The following is a 16,180-nucleotide window of genomic DNA, read 5'->3' on the forward strand; positions in this document are numbered from 1 at the left end:
CCATACATCAATGGAAAGATTATTTATTCAGCTTTCAGATGATGCATACATCTCAATTTAAAAAAAATTGACCCTTATGACTCCACCACCACTCCAGGGTCACGTTTATTAATTATTTTGAAAGAGATTTCTATTACTTTGTTTGTAACAACAACAAAACAAAAACTTGTGAGATGCAATAACCACTTTCCCACTAAAGATCATCAACAGATTCGGCTCAATAAGCAAAGGAGCCAGGCCTGGTCCTTTAGAATCAGAGCACGAATAGATCAGCTAGTTTTGGAAGGTGATTGACCCTTATGACTGCTTTTGTGCTCCAGGGTCACGTTTATTAATTATTTTGAAAGAGATTTCTATTACTTTGTTTGTAACAACAACAAAAAAAAAACTTGTGAGATGCAATAACCACTTTCCCACTAAAGATCATCAACAGATTCGGCTCAATAAGCAAAGGAGCCAGGCCTGGTCCTTTAGAATCAGAGCACGAATAGATCAGCTAGTTTTGGAAGGTGAAAAACTACTTTGCCCACATATTGTATGAGCTGCATTGACTCTGGGCATCCTCTCGTCCTCCTCCGGTGATGTCACCGCGGACGGATCCGTCGTAACCGGAGCTGCTGATGGCGTCACTGCGCGTCTCGAGCGCGCTGGCGGATCTCAGCAGCAGCAGCAGCAGCGAAGAGCGACGCGAGCGTGGCTCCGGCGGCCGGGATCGAGCGACGCCCAGCCGGACACCGAGCGAGGAGACGATGCAGGCTGTAGCGGAGGAGCTGCGGGCCGGCTCCCGGATCCCGGTGACCGTCGAGCAGATCGTCAACGACACGCTGGTGGTGACGCTCACGTACCGCGAGAGGAGCTACACCGGCGTCCTGCTGGACTGCAGCAGAAAGTGAGTCGCCTTTCTTTGTGTTTTTTTGTGCAAAAACACACTTTGGTCAGGTTAGGCCCAGCACTAGGCCAGGACAACACAAGCAGCAGGCCTTAATCAGAGACAATGAGAAGAGCTGCAACCTTCTTCATCATCATCATCATCATCACCACCACCACCACATTATAAACGCGAATAAATGGGCTCTTTTGTGTCGGATTGTGTGATGTTTCTTGAGTGTAGATTGCTTGATCTTTCTGCTTCAGCCGTGTAGCGTCTGGAGCTCTTTCATCTTTCATACATTGTATCATTGTATCATTTCCAGCTGAAGCATTGATTGATGTTCTCACGCGCAGTTATCATCGAGCATTCACGCAATCCGTTTAATCGAGTTAAATCCTCATTATTCTTCACGAAGGGTCAGATATGCCATTGTTATAAAAGCCTACCTGTCCTGGACATGCATTCAGTTTAAAGGTCAAATACTGCTGAACTAAACCTGTTTATTCGCTTCATCCGTCTAAATGCATTTTGGGAATTTCATTTAAATGATAAAATCTCACATGAGGCCTTTGATTGTTTACCTGTTTTCTCATATTTATAATGACCTGTCTTTAGTGCTGCACGATTATGACCAAAATCACAATTGTCGATTATTCCCTTGAAATTGTAATTGCGATTTATTAATTATGATTATCACAATTTACACCGAATGATGTTTGAAGCAACTGCATGCCATAATTTATATGAAAATAAACCAGCTGAAAGTATTAATACTTGCTTTTCTATAGTATTAAGCGTCAAATATATATTAGATTGGTTTCTTCTTAAAATGAAAAGTAAAACATATCCATGGTATTGGTATTATAATGTTATGCTAAAACTCTTAGAAACACATCTGAAGCATGCAGGATAACATAAGCGGACTTTGAACGATTATGTAATTGTGGCATGTGTAATTGTAATAGCGATTAGAAATTCGATTAAGTGTGCAGCAATTAAAAATGAATGTTATTTTCAGGTTTAATGTGAAATGTCACTCAACCGCTTCACAGCGTTATATTCCATTATAAACAGCATATGAACATGATATTTGCTGGAATATGAGCAACTGTGAGGTTTCTGTAGACACTGCATCAGAATATTATAGAGTGAAATGAAATATCGCCTGCATTCTAGAGCTGCGTTTATCGTTCAGTGTTTAGTAAGTTTACGTGGTATTCCATATATTTGGTTTAAATGTTAAATATTTTGACAGCTTATGATATAAACCGTCTACGTATGCTGGGTTTTATCTTATTTTATTACAGTGTCCCACAATGCAGTGCGCTCAACCTTTCATTTCCAGTGTGACCAGTGTTCCAGAACTATCATCTTTTTTTTTAACGTAGTATTTCATTAATAAACTAACAAAATGTACATGTTTTTGCACCAAACATAACTTCAGAAGAAAAATAAGCTGCATGCACTAAAAAAATGCTTTTACGAAGTTGTAAGTAAAGATTATTGGAGTATGTTTTACTAGAAAATACTATTGTTTTTATATTTCAAAATGTCATTTTCTACAACAGAAAAGCTTCTGCACCAATTTTTGAGTGTGCTAAAATAAGCTAAAAGATTTATTGTTATAAAAAATTAAAAAGGTAATTGTGACTTTTCCCCTTGCAATTCTGAGAAGAAAATCTAAATTGTGAAATATAAACTCAGTATTGCAAGGAAAAAACGTCAGAATTTTACTCGTTTTATTTTTCAAAAATAATAAAATAAATGCCAAATAAGCTGCATGCACTGTAAAAAAAAATATATGATTTTGCTCAATTGTAAATAAAGATTATTGAAGTATGTTTGCTAGAAAATACTATTTCAGTCTTTCGCCTTCAAATAAATGTCACGTGTTGCTTAATGTTTCACAAACAATGCCATTTAAAAGGTAATCGTGACTGTATCTCAATTCTGACTTTGTGCCTCGCACTTCTGAGAAGAAAAGTCTGAATTATGAAATTGCAATTGCAAGTAAAAAAGTCAGAAATGTGCTAATTTTGTTTTTCAGAATTAATTTACAAATGCAAACTAAGCTGCATTCACTGTAAAAAAGATTTTTCAATGTTGTCGTAAATAAAGATTTTTGAAGAGTTTTACTAGAAAATACTATTTATGTGTTTCTACTTCAGAATTTCACATTTAGGTCAGTGTGTTTGTTTTTCAGTGCTCTCAAATAATTATATTCAACTTTTATCATAGAATAATTTTTACGTTCTTTAAAATAGTGCGCAGAATTCAGTCTCAGTATTCAGTTAGCGGTCTGGGAGTGTTTAAATAGCATCATGGCCTGTCATGAACATTCGAGCTGTTATAAATACTCTGATTATGCAATGAAATGTTTTCTTACACCTACACACGCCGTGGTTTTTGGGTTCTGCCGCTGTAGGCCTCGAGGACAGGCGCTTCAGGGCTGCATCTCGGATGATTGGTGGTTATTGCCTGAGGGCTTCTGCCTCTTTTACCCGCAGGACTTCCTTCTGAGGTTTAATTAATAATCCCAGATTTCAGGGCTGGATGTGAAAACAAGCAAATCTCTTGGGCCTCTGCTGTGTCCCCGGTGGTTTATGGGATTGTTTTTGTTCAGTGAGGTGGAGGGGGATCCGGATCTCGTCCCGTTGGTCTCTTATGTCTGTCGTTTCTAACCGCACACAGCTCTTTGCTTTGGCTCAGGTTGCCTCTTTCACTGACTCATGCTCACCTCGAGGTGCCAGGCAGAAAAACAAAGTCAGAATTGCATGCAAAATATAAAATCAGAAGTGTAGGACATAAACTCACAGTTCTAAGAAGAAAAGTCAGAATTAAAACAAAGTCGCAATTACCTTTTTTAATTTTTTGTTCTGTGGTGGAAACAAAAAAACTGAATTGTAAACTCATTAAGTTGTGCGACATTAAGTCAGAATATTTCTATTTAGCATTCCTGACTTGTGTCCTCAGAATTGCTAGTTTATGTCTCTTAATTCTGAGTTTGGGTTAAAGACAGAAATTAGTTTTAAATAGTTTTTCTCTCTCTCTTCTCTGTATTAGAACGTGTTCTGTTTTTGAGGGTTTTTTTCTGAGGAAAAGCTAATGACTGTCATGCATTTTTACCATGATTTACAGAAAACACCCACTATAATGTCATTCAGCATAACAATAGTTAAAAAATCTTTTTAGATCAAGACTCATTAGATGACATTAAAACACTCTATTTAAGGATAACAGTTCAGCCCTAAAATACTGATTAATTGTCATTTTAAATCTTTACCAATCTTTGCCACTATTCTTCAAACCACTAGGTTTTACCCATTTATATAGTTATGAATAAAATGTAGTATAGCACTTATTATTTTATAGATTTTAATAAGTATGCATCAGAATATTATCATGTATGCTATTTCTATTTTTACATTAATAAATCTGTTACACCGAATGACAATAGAATGTTATTTCAACCCTGTGTTGACGTTTTATTTTCACAGAAGTTATCAGAAACATTAAAGTAGACACTTGCATTTATTATGCTTTTTATGCATATATATATATATATATATAAACAATCACTTTTGTAAATTTAATTCCATGCAGACGCCAAAATGGGACGTCTCATCTTTGACCCATTTATGTCTCACAATTCTGAGTTTAATTTTTATATTTTTATATGATCTCAGAATTGCAAAAAAAAAAAAATCTAATTTTTTTTCTCCTGTGGTGGAAATGGGCTTCCATATTATTCATATTAGTCATAATTCAGGCCTACTTAATTTCTGTCTCAGTTTCTCAAAACTTGTCATGGATTTGGATGTAGTATTTGTTTCATTAAATACAAATATACAAAGTGCTGAAAATCTATTGAGTATCACCACTGAGAATAATTTAAACTCGTTTACAGTAGTGAGGTGTTGGGGAGATAATGTGCCTAATTGTTATGAAAACAATGTCACAATGCACGTAATAATAACAATGGTTATCCTAAAATAGTCTTCATTTGCTTTAAGTTGTATTTTTCAAATGCCGTGTTTTTGTGAGATTCTTAGAATGAGAGTTTCTAAGAATAAGAGTTTTGAGAGATGAAGCGATATCTGTGGTGTTTTTTAAAGGCTATAAAAACAAAAAGGTGTGGTTATGTGTTGCGTGGTATGACTGGTTCACTAACCTGTTTTTCTGGTCAAGAGTCAGCTTGCCATTAGTAATGATTAATCGTGTATTTCCGTTCTTGAGCGTTCAGAGGTTTTGCAACACTGTGATAAGTGATAAAAATAAGGACATTTAAAGGTGATGTAAGTTTTTTGGGGTGTTTTTCTGTGCCATTTTAGATTATTGTAAACTAAATCCAAAGCCATAAAAATTTCATTTTTTTTGACAAACATTAACTGAAATAATATGATAAAAATAATGCACATTTTATTTATTTCAGTTAGTTTCTCAAGTTTAGTTTGTCGAAGTACTAAAATAACTAAAACTATTTTTTACATAATGACAAAAAACACAAAACAAAATGACAAACTTTGTAAAGATTGTGGCTCAGCATCCCGACATTATCTTGACCATCTGTTCGGCCAAACAATGGTGGACGGGGGAGTGTCAGAAAACCAGTATTGTCCTTTTTTTTTTTTTTTTTTTGTTTATTGGGGCCCCGGGGTTAAATTTTAGATTATTGTAAACTAAATCCAAAGCCATAAAAATTTCATTTTTTTTGACAAACATTAACTGAAATAATATGATAAAAAAATGCACATTTTACTTATTTCAGTTAGTTTCTCAAGTTTAGTTGGTCGAAGTACTAAAATAACTAAAACTATTTTTTACATAATGACAAAAAACACAAAACAAAATGACAAACTTTGTAAAGATTGTGGCTCAGCATCCCGACATTATCTTGACCATCTGTTCGGCCAAACTATGGTGGACGGGGGAGTGTCAGAAAACCAGTATTGTCCTTTTTTTTTTTTTTTTTAGTCTAATTGGTGCCACGAGGTCTAGAAAAGTCTTGACTCAGAATAACAGAACGTCAGGAAGCTTTTGTGTCGATGTACAGAAGCGCAGTATTATGGGTAATTAACCTCCAATACTCTGTGCATTATGATATGAATGTACTTTATTGTCCCCAAAGGGGAAATTTGTAATGGACCCAATAGCCAAGCATTTTGACAAAAACCTGATGCATTTAAAAATGAAAACAATATTCATACACGCTATACACATCAACCACTCACAGATACAGAAAGGCATAAGCATCGCTGATCAGTATTCAACAATCTAATTGATACTGGTATAAAAGAGTGTTTAAACCTGTTCCGCTTACAATGAGGGATTCTATACCTTCTTCCAGAGGTTAAGAGCTCAACATAGAGTGCTAATGATTAATCGCATCCAAAATAAGTTTTTCTTTACATATGTGTGTACTCTGTATATTATTAGGTATATATAAATACATATACAAGCATGTATATATTTAAGAAATATGTTGTTTATACGTTAAATATATCTATATATAATATATAAATTATATGAATGTAAACGTACACATGTTAACATGCGTGTATTTGTATGTACATAATAAATATACACAGTTCACACACACACATACGATGTAAAGAAAAACTTTTATTTTGGAAAAGCAAAAATCTTTTGTAAAAATCTTCTAAATCTTTTTATTTATTATATAATTTTTAAAAAACTTGCTATGTGTACTGCATTTGGCTAACTGAGACTTCTGTTGGTTTCGATTGCTTCTATTGTCCTCATTTGTAAGTCGCTTTGGATAAAAGCATCTGCTAAATGACTAAATGTAATGTAAATGTAAGAAATTAGCATCCCACACCACTCAACAAATGAGTTGAGTGAAATGATTGGCTCTTATGTTCCCTCTTGACTCTTTTCCGTAGGACTGGGCTGTTTTGCCTTCCAGACGTTTTTGGAAAATCCGAAGAGAGCCTCATATTGAAACCGGACTGTGAAGTCTCGAGTGAAGAGGCTTCCTCTGAACCTGTTAGTCAGCTGACGCAGCGACCAAAAGATGAGAACACGGAGCCTGAGGTGGCACCTCCGCCCGCTCCCGTACCCATCCCGGTGCAACCGGGCCAGCCCACATATCCGCCGTACTTCGAAGGCGCCCCGTTTCCGCAGCCCATGTGGGTCCGGCACACATACAACCAATGGGTACCGCAACCACCGCCACGTCCAATCAAGAGGAAGAAGAGACGAAGTCGAGAAACTGGAAGGATGACCATGAGCACAATCCGACTGAGACCTCGGCAGGTGCTGTGTGAGAAATGCAAAAACACACTAAACAGCGACGAGGAGAGCAAAGATGGACCAACGGTGCCCAAGACGTCTAGGAAGGAGAACGCTCCTCAAACTGAGGAGGACACTAAATCAACCCCAGCCAAGAGGAAGGACGACGGAGACAACAACAACAAAGAGTCAAAGAGACGAGAGGAATCGACGGTCTATGACAGCAAACGCTTCCGCAAGGACAAGAAAGACGATGAGAAGCTTCCCAAAGGGGACATCGTTCCCCATAGTCCCGTGATTAAGATCTCTTATAGCACTCCACAAGGCAAAGGCGAAGTGATGAAGATCCCCTCGAGGGTTCACGGTTCTGTCAAACCTTTCTGCCCGAAGCAGCTTCTGCAGAATGGCCACGGAGAGCAAAACGCTTCCAAGGAATCCCAAAAAGTCATGCAATCTCCTGTAGACACCATCCGAACGGGTCTTACCATTTCAATTCCCAAACTCAAGCTCCCAAAGTTGAGTAATCCGGACGCCCATTCACCCAAGATACACTTGAGATCCCGGGCCGACGGAGCGGAGCAGGTGTCCGCTTACGAGGCGGAACTAGTGGACGGCGTTCGGAGGAAAAGTCCTAGAGTTCCCAACTCTCAGTCTGAAGATGGTGCGGAGAAGAATTCGCTAGAGCTTTGGTCAGGCGAGGAAGTGGAACGGCACGGCGACTTGACTTTACTCATCAACTTCCGGAAGAGGAAAGCAGACTCGTCGAGCCTCTCCGTGTGCAGCAGTGACAGTCTAGACGAGTCCAAGTCGTTCAGCTCCGACGGAACGTCACCGGAAATCTGCGACCTCGCTCCAGGCGACGATATCGCAGTCTCGTCTTCCTCTCAAGGGGAAAGTAAGACTGTTCCGCCTCTCACCGTACGACTGCACACTCGCAGCATGACTAAATGCGTGACCGAGGAAGGTCACGGCGTAACAGTGGGTGATGTTGTTTGGGGGAAGATCCACGGATTTCCCTGGTGGCCTGCGCGGATACTCAGTATTAGTGGTATTCGTAGAGAAGAAGGCGAGGTCGATGCTCCTTGGCCCGAAGCTAAAGTCTCCTGGTTCGGTTCGCCCACCACCTCCCAACTCTCAGTTGCCAAACTCTCGCCATTCCGCGAATTCTTCAGGTCACGCTTCAACCGCAAAAAGAAAGGGATGTACCGCCGTGCCATCATGGAGGCCGCCAAGGCGGTGGGACACATGAGTGCCGAAATCACATCTCTGCTGACTCACTGCGAAACTTAGGTGAGTCTCTGGTCTTTCTTTGTGTGAAATAACAAGCATAGCATACTTTAGTTTTGACGTACAGCAGAACGCTTTCAAAGTATTGCACGCCCTCGAGCCATGCGCTCTAGAAAGTTTAATCTTTGCCAAGTATCTGCACTATTTCTCTCTAGAAGCAATAAAATTGTGTGTTGTTTTTGTTGTTGTTCTGTATATTGTTTCTTTTAAAGATGTAAAACAATGGCCTTGGGCCAGTGTCGACACCTTGTGGAACAAAATTGCAATTGCAATAAAAAAAAAATCTATAGTTTTGCTTATTTGTTGGGATGCACATTTTGGCCCAAAATTTTGTGATTTATATATACATATGACTATATAATAGTCGTTGTTGTTGTTATTAATATTCATTAATAATAATTATTGTTATTACTAAGCAAAATATTAGTATTATTATTACAATATTATTATTGTAAACAAATAAACTATTTGAGTAAAATTATATAAATAGTAATTTTTATTTTACTGTCTCTCTCTATCTACCTAAAATAAATAAAAGTTTAGTGGTTTAATGTTTTAAAATTAATAAATGAAAATTAAACCACTGAACGTTTATTTTGAAATAAACTTACTCTGAAACTCTAAAACACGTAGCACGTATATTTATTTAATGAATTAATTTATTTTGATTAATCATGCAGGCCTAATATCTGTTTGTGTATTTGTCTCCAAAAATATTCAAGGTGCATGTGCATTCTAAACGTACAGAGTGCTCACGGTTAGAAAAAATCAGGCAATGCACGTACTATGTTAATATTGAAATTTGCATAAGGTGCACCTTACATATACCCTTGTGTACGTGTAACAAAAGCTTTACTGTTCTTTGTTCAATTGTGTTTTTAGGTACACATTTTCTTTAAATTTCATGAACTCTAAAAGTTATTGAAAACAGTAGGCTTCATTTCTGTTTTGCATAGAAATGTCTTTAAATTCCCGGTTGGTTCCCATGGCCTCAGTTTCTTTGGAGATTAGGTCACCTCATGTTTATTGAGGATCAGATGCAGTCTTGGTTCAATATTGGCTCAAGTTCACAAACCGCTCCCACTGCCAGTGTTTGGACTCACGAATTTCCCTCCAGCCATGTTTAGTCACATCTACCACTGTGCTTTGCATGACTACATGTCTGCGGATCCAAACTTCAGTGCATCGTTATGCATCATTTGTGCATTTTTTTATGCATGCATTTTTGTGTAACATTTGTGCATTTTTATGCATGCATTTTGATGCTTCATTTGTGCATTTTTGTATGCATGCACTATTATGTATCATTTGAACATTTTTATACATGCATCTTTTATCCATCATTTGTGTATTTTTATATGCATGCATTTTTTGCTAAATTTGTACGTTTTTATCCATGCACCTTTCATGCATGCATTTTTGTATTCTCTTTACATCAAATTCTTGACTCACAACAAACTCCCAATGATTTGTTTTTAGCAGGTTGACGTCATTCTCAAATAAGCATATCAATGCACAGTGCATGCAAATACTGGGTTTAAATAATGCAATTAATTGCATTTTTCCCAATACTGAATACTGTTCTGTCTATTCATATATCTGTTTGTTTTCTCTCTGCAGAGGACGAGGATGGCAATGGACTGGCTGTCATTCAGGGTTTTGCAGGTGCTCCCAGGATTTGGCGATCTCCCCGGATGGAGAGCGCCTTCGTTTGCCACGGATATCATGAGGGAAGGTGCTTTATTTCCCTCCACACGCGGCTGTTGGAAGAAAACGCGATGCGCGGACTGTGTTCGAGGGGCCACGAGGAGAATGTGGGAACCTCGGAGCGAACAATTCCCCTGTTTGTCTCTCCATCTTTCATTTCTTTGTTTTTTTTAGGACGTACATGATATTAGAACAAGTAGCTCGACACTAAATCCGAATGTATTTATTCACACAAAAAAAAAGCACTCGACCGGTGACTGGCCTCCTGTAAGATCTCACTGCTGCTGTTTCTTATGACTCTGACGTCCGTTTAGGATTCGAACGGAACGACGAATATCCGTATTATACAAAACGACAAGTCTTACTGTGTCTGTTTCTTCAGATTATGAAAATGTGAAATTCCTTTTTTGCATCATGTAGGTCTTACACCATGCAGTATGTCAGTCGCTTCACTTTCTCTATCCTCTCCAAGAAATATATCTCTCGTATGTCTCTCCATCCTCTTTTTCACTCTTGATTATGTGATGTTTTGCTTTAATTATTTAATGTGTCACGTTAAGAGAAGCACTTTATCCGTACCTTGGTGGCCTGCTGTGAACACTAACTCGAGTTTGCAGACTCTCGGAGTAGCCAACCCATCGCTTTTGAAGTGATTTTTAGTTTTTACGATTAAAGGATGCTTACAGGAAGTTGTGTACACTGTATTCTCACGTTTAGCCCAGTTTACGTTGCTTTCCTCCTTTATGAAATGTTCCACTGGAGATCTGGAGAGAACTGTACGCTCCTATGCACCGTTTCTTTTATTAAAGCATAAAAAGCAGCGTGTTGGTGATTGGTCATATCTACAGATTTGGAACTCAATTTAAATGTCATGTATTGTTAAACAATTAGCATTACAAGGTTTGTGGTCGGTAAGATTTGTAATGTTTTTATATCTTCTGATCAATAAGGCTGCATTTATCAAAAATACAGCAACATTTTTAAAAATATTATTACAATTTAAAACAGCTGTTTTCTGTGTGAATCTCTGTTAAACTGTAATGTATTTCTGTGATGCGCAGCTGTATTTTCAGCATCATTACTCCAGTCTTCAGTGTCACATGATCTTCAGAAATCAGTATAATATGCTGATCTGCTGCTCAACAAACATTTCTGATTATTATCAATGCTGAACACAGTCGTGCTGCACAATATTTTTGTGGAAACTGTGATGCATTCTATTTTTCAGGATTCACAGATGAACAGAAAGTTCAAAAGAACAGCGTTTATTTGAAATAGAAATCTTTTGTGACATTATAAATGTATTTACTGTCACTTTTGATCAATTTAATGCATCTTTGATGAATACAATATTAATTTATTTTACACAAAAATCTTACTCGCCTCAAACTTTTTTATTTTTTTTATTTTTGGAGTGTTAGTCACTTTCAGGTGTTTTTGTATTTTTTATGTTTTTGCAAATATTGTATTATATTTGAGTGAAACTGGCTATCCAACAGGAAACGTTTTGGACAGGAGCTGATTTTATCATGATGAATTGAATGGCTGAAGATGATTTAAAAGAGAGATACGTGATGTTCCAAACCTTTGACTTTCTCTGAAGAATCTGTAAGAAACAGAAAGGAGCTGTGTAACCCGTATACTTATTTCTGTTCAAAATCACAAACGTAAGTAGAAGTAGACTAAACTGGACGCAAGAACAGATGTTACTTCTTGTCCAGCTGCTTAATGAAAACAAGGATATAATCAAAGGGAAATCTGGAGTTGGGATAACCTCCAAAACCAAAGGCGATACCTTTTTAAAAGCTCATTATCGTCAAATAATGCTGCTGCTTCTCCCCACAGATGCTCTGATCTGATGAGCCTTTGGCACTGTTGATCTAAAAACACACTTGTGTAGGCGAGAAATGCACTACTGGTGCTCATGGTTAATGTTAGTTTGTGTTAAACGTCAGAAGAACAGGCTCTGATTAACCAGCTGAGAGAGACCTAAAGCACAGTCCTTCAGACCACAGAAACTCATTCTGACTCATCAAATCCAGCAGTTTGACTCATCATGAAAGCCTTCCTCACTGCTGTCATCATCATCATCATTTATGAAGCTGGTGGTTTTCATTCTGCTGAGTTTATGGTTTAATTTCCTGCACTCATGACTAAACGGATCCATGTCAGGAGAACTGTAGAAATGTCCATATCTCAGCAAAACATAAGAAATTGTGCATAAAGAGAAGAATGCATGCATGGAAGGACCTTTAAGATTTATTTATTTTTGCATTGAGATGTTATTTTCATATTGTCATTGACAGTGACAAAAAAAAATCTCATTACAGTAAGGCAGAGAAAAGTTAAGTGCACAATGTATTATTTTCGAAGTGTAGTTGAATTTTTACATTGTGGTCATGTTTGTTGTCCTGAACTGAATTTATATCAGTTTTATAGAGCGATTTGAATCAGAATCAGAATCAGAAGAGCTTTATTACCAAGTATGTTTACACACACAAGGAATTTGACTTGACGACAGGAGCTTCCAGCAGAAGAAAGTACAAACATAGTGCAGACATACATAGGAATAACACAGTAGGGATGTAATATAACACTAATATAATAAAAAAAGAAAAACGGAATAATGTACTATATACAGAAATAGAAGTATAGGAAAACATGTAATTGTTTAGATAAATGTACAGATATGTTATTTACAAAGTGTGCAGTTTAATATGAATATACTGTTTGGATGGGTTCTTTAGTGTATTATTATTATATCATATGTTAGTATATTATTTTTGCCTTACGCTAATAGAAATTGGGGGTTTTATGTGCCTAAATGTCAAGAAAAGAATGTCATAATGAAAAAAATATACTTTATTTAAATTTTTTGTTGTTCATTCATTGCTATTGTGTTTTCAATTTTTGTGTTTGTTTTTAAAGGGGTCATATGATTTTCAATGTTCTAAAAAGAACATTATTTTGTGTATTTGGTGAAATGAAATGTGTTTATGCGGTTTAAGGTTCAAAAAACACATTATTTTCCTCCATTCATTCATTCATCATTATTGTTTCTCCTCTATGCCCCGCCTTTCTGAAACGCATCGATTTTTACAAAGCTCATCGGTCTGAAAAGCGAGGTGTGCTGTGATTGGCCAGCTATCCAGTGCGTTGTGATTGGTCGAATACCTCAAGCGTGTGACGGAAATGTTACGCCCCTCACCATATTGTGATGATGCCCTGTCCGGCCGGAGCGACGAGACAAAAACATTAAAACCCATTATAAACCAGGCATTTGTTGCATCCAGTGGAGACATAATTACTGATTATAATGACTTATACTGTCTTTTCAGGCATTGCATCGCGCCGCGTAAACATAAAACCATGTCTGCATTTGTGATCGGAGAAATGACAAACAACAAGTGCTACTCTACACTGCTCAAAACTCACGTTTGAATCGTCAGTGGCAAATTCTTTAAATATAAAAAACATACTGACAGTCTGTGAGTCAGAACAGCCGGCATTGTAGTCTACTCTCCCAGGATCAGGAGACAGTCCTCCATAAAATGTGCTGCACACATCTGAATATTTGGGTTGAAGGGTTCTGGAACAGTGTTGTAAATACAACTTAACCACTGATTTCTAGTCGTGTCCTCTTTAGGAAGACCAAACAAAGTAGTTTCACTTTCACAACGAAGCACACAGCGTCTTCACGACATGGCGGCGGCAGCAACAATACTACAGCGAGAATAAAAGTTACGCCTTCTTTCTTTGCGTGAACATTTGGGCGGCGTTATGCAAATCTTCCCACATAGTGACGTAGGCATGTGGGGGCGTGTTAGAACGAGGTGTTTTAGGTAGGCGTGGCAGAGTCTTAACTTTTATAAAGAATATCTCTTTGGATTTGAGACTTTAGTCTTTGCAACTTTACAGATCTTCTTTATGCACCAAGAGCTTGTAACACTCCAAAGAGAAAGAACACATTTTAATCGCATCATATGACCTCTTTAAATCTGTATTGTTTTTATTCATTTTATTTAGTGTTTTAGTTTAAACTTTTAATGAAAGTAAATGTTTTTTTTTCTTTCTTTCTAGAAAAAATACATGAAAGAAATAATATTTAATATTCTAAGCTGAAAACTAAAAAAAACTCCCCAAAAATCTATGTGTATATACATATGTATACATATACATACAGCTGTCTGTGTTCAGGAAATGTGAGTGTATGTGTGTGTGTATATACAGTATATATACTGTATATATATATATAATATGTGTGTGTGTGTTCAGTAACGGAGGGTGCGGCGCTAGTAAAACAAATGCAGGTCTCTGGATGCTCTCCAACATCTTATATGAATCGTTTCTCCTGCTTTTCTCTTTCAAGACGTCTTGAAGGCCTGCTCTGCTGTATTGATCTTGATCTGTAATTCAGTGCTGTAGAGTCTGTGTGACTGTGAGTGTGTGTGTGTGTGAGTGTGTGTGTGTGTGTGTGAGACTGTGAGTGAGTGTGTGTGTGTGTGTGTGTGTGTGTGTGTGTGGATAATCTTTCACACATGCACACTTCCACATCTTCAAACTTAACAAGAGTGAGATCCAATAGCGTTTAATTCCTCTTTATGAGACTATATGAATATGCTAAAATGTGAATCAGTGTTATTTTTCATTGAGAAAGTATTATATTTTTATTATTAGTTTTTCTTTCTTATTTTTCATTTTATTTATTTATTTTTGTTGAAGTTTTAGAAATTTTTATTTTGAGTTTTTGTCGTTTTGTATTAGGTTTTTTTATGTATATGTCTGTAATTGTATACATTTTTATTTCAGTTTCAGTTTTAGTTATTTTGTTATAAATATTTTTGTTATTTTATTACATAAAGTTAAACTAAATGAAAAACTATTAATAGTTCTTATTAATAGTTTCAATAAGTTGTATTTTTATTTTACTTTCTTTTGTCATTTTTATAGTTTTTTGTCATTTTTATTAGCTTTTTAAATATGTGTAGAATTTGTATTCCTTTCTATTTCAGTTTGAGCTATTTTAGTTTGTATATTTTAGTTAAGTAGGTTACATCAAGTTAAACTAAATGAAAAATTATTATTAATTTTCTTTTTTCATTTTCTTGTTTTGGTTAAAGTTTTAGAGATTTTGTTTTGTGTTTTCGTTATTTTTATAATTTTTTTGTTTTTTAATAGGTCTGCAAATTATTGTGTTAATTATTGGTTCAGTTTTAGATTTAGTTAGTTTAGTTATTTTTGTACATCAGATTAAAGTAAATACAACTAGATTTGTTTCTTTGGCAACTAGCTGAAATAAAATAAGTTCGATTTTTTTTATGGTGTTAGCTTTAGTTAACTATAATAACCCTGATGTGAATAAGTCCATATTTTCAGTAAGTGATGTCTGTTCCTCGTGCAAAACATCAGAATACTTGGAAAATATTCATGAATGACTGTTGTGATACTAAAACGTGCTTTTGTGGTGTTTTTGAATCTTGACAGCTCCTGTCACACTATACATCTGTCATACAGGAAAAGTGAATCAGAAACACTCTGCTAAACATGTTGTTTTGTGTTCTGTGAATGATAACACAGGGATCTGAATAGCGTTGGAAGGATCAGAGAGCACGGATAGGAAAAGAGACGAGGACAGAGGTGAGCTGAGCTTTAAATAGACTCACAACTGAAGCCTCTTCAAGCTGCAGGAGGAATATAATGAAGCTCTTCTGCTCCCATCCCCCAAACCCAGCCATACATGCTGAGATCCTCCTCAAAATAGGTTCAAATGCTAACAAAAGCAAACAGGCTGTGTAAATATTTGTGCTGGGAGACAGGGATAGGAACGGCAGTGAAGCCTTGTCAAACTTGTGAAGTCACGAGTGTGTGTGTGTGTGTGAGCGGGATGGATTGACCGTGTTGTGTTTCATTGTGAATGTCTTAAAGACAGACAGCTGCTCGAGGGCTTCAGATTAAAGTGTGACACACACTGGAGACTTTATTAAGATTCCAGTGCTTTTATGAGCTCATCACAGTTACAGTTGATGTGTGTGTGTGTGTGTGTGTGTGTGTGTGTGTGTGTGT

General features: G+C 36.7%; 1 protein-coding gene across 1 annotated transcript; it reads left to right on the plus strand.

Annotated features, from left to right (window-relative positions):
* Window positions 1–271: 271 nt before the first annotated feature.
* On the plus strand, window positions 272–10,949 carry pwwp2b (PWWP domain containing 2B). The gene is made up of 4 exons (XM_016258908.1): window positions 272–286; window positions 510–889; window positions 6,775–8,413; window positions 10,031–10,949. Exons 2-3 carry the CDS (start codon window positions 621–623, stop codon window positions 8,411–8,413), a joined length of 1,908 nt encoding a protein of 635 aa, XP_016114394.1. The 5' UTR covers window positions 272–286; window positions 510–620; the 3' UTR covers window positions 10,031–10,949.
* Window positions 10,950–16,180: the final 5,231 nt, after the last annotated feature.

The sequence above is a fragment of the Sinocyclocheilus grahami genome, unplaced genomic scaffold (assembly GCF_001515645.1).
Source record: "Sinocyclocheilus grahami isolate Dianchi unplaced genomic scaffold, SAMN03320097.WGS_v1.1 scaffold1759.1, whole genome shotgun sequence".
In the NCBI taxonomy this organism is placed as follows: Eukaryota; Metazoa; Chordata; class Actinopteri; order Cypriniformes; family Cyprinidae; genus Sinocyclocheilus; species Sinocyclocheilus grahami.

What these genes read in the sequence shown, in the direction of transcription:
- pwwp2b (XM_016258908.1), top strand. Translation starts at nt 621, where the DNA reads ATGGCGTCACTGCGCGTCTCGAGCGCGCTGGCGGATCTCAGCAGCAGC. An exon ending in CTGCTGGACTGCAGCAGAAA is followed by an intron (nt 890 to 6,774) that starts GTGAGTCGCCTT and finishes TCTTTTCCGTAG; the next exon opens with GACTGGGCTGTTTTGCCTTC.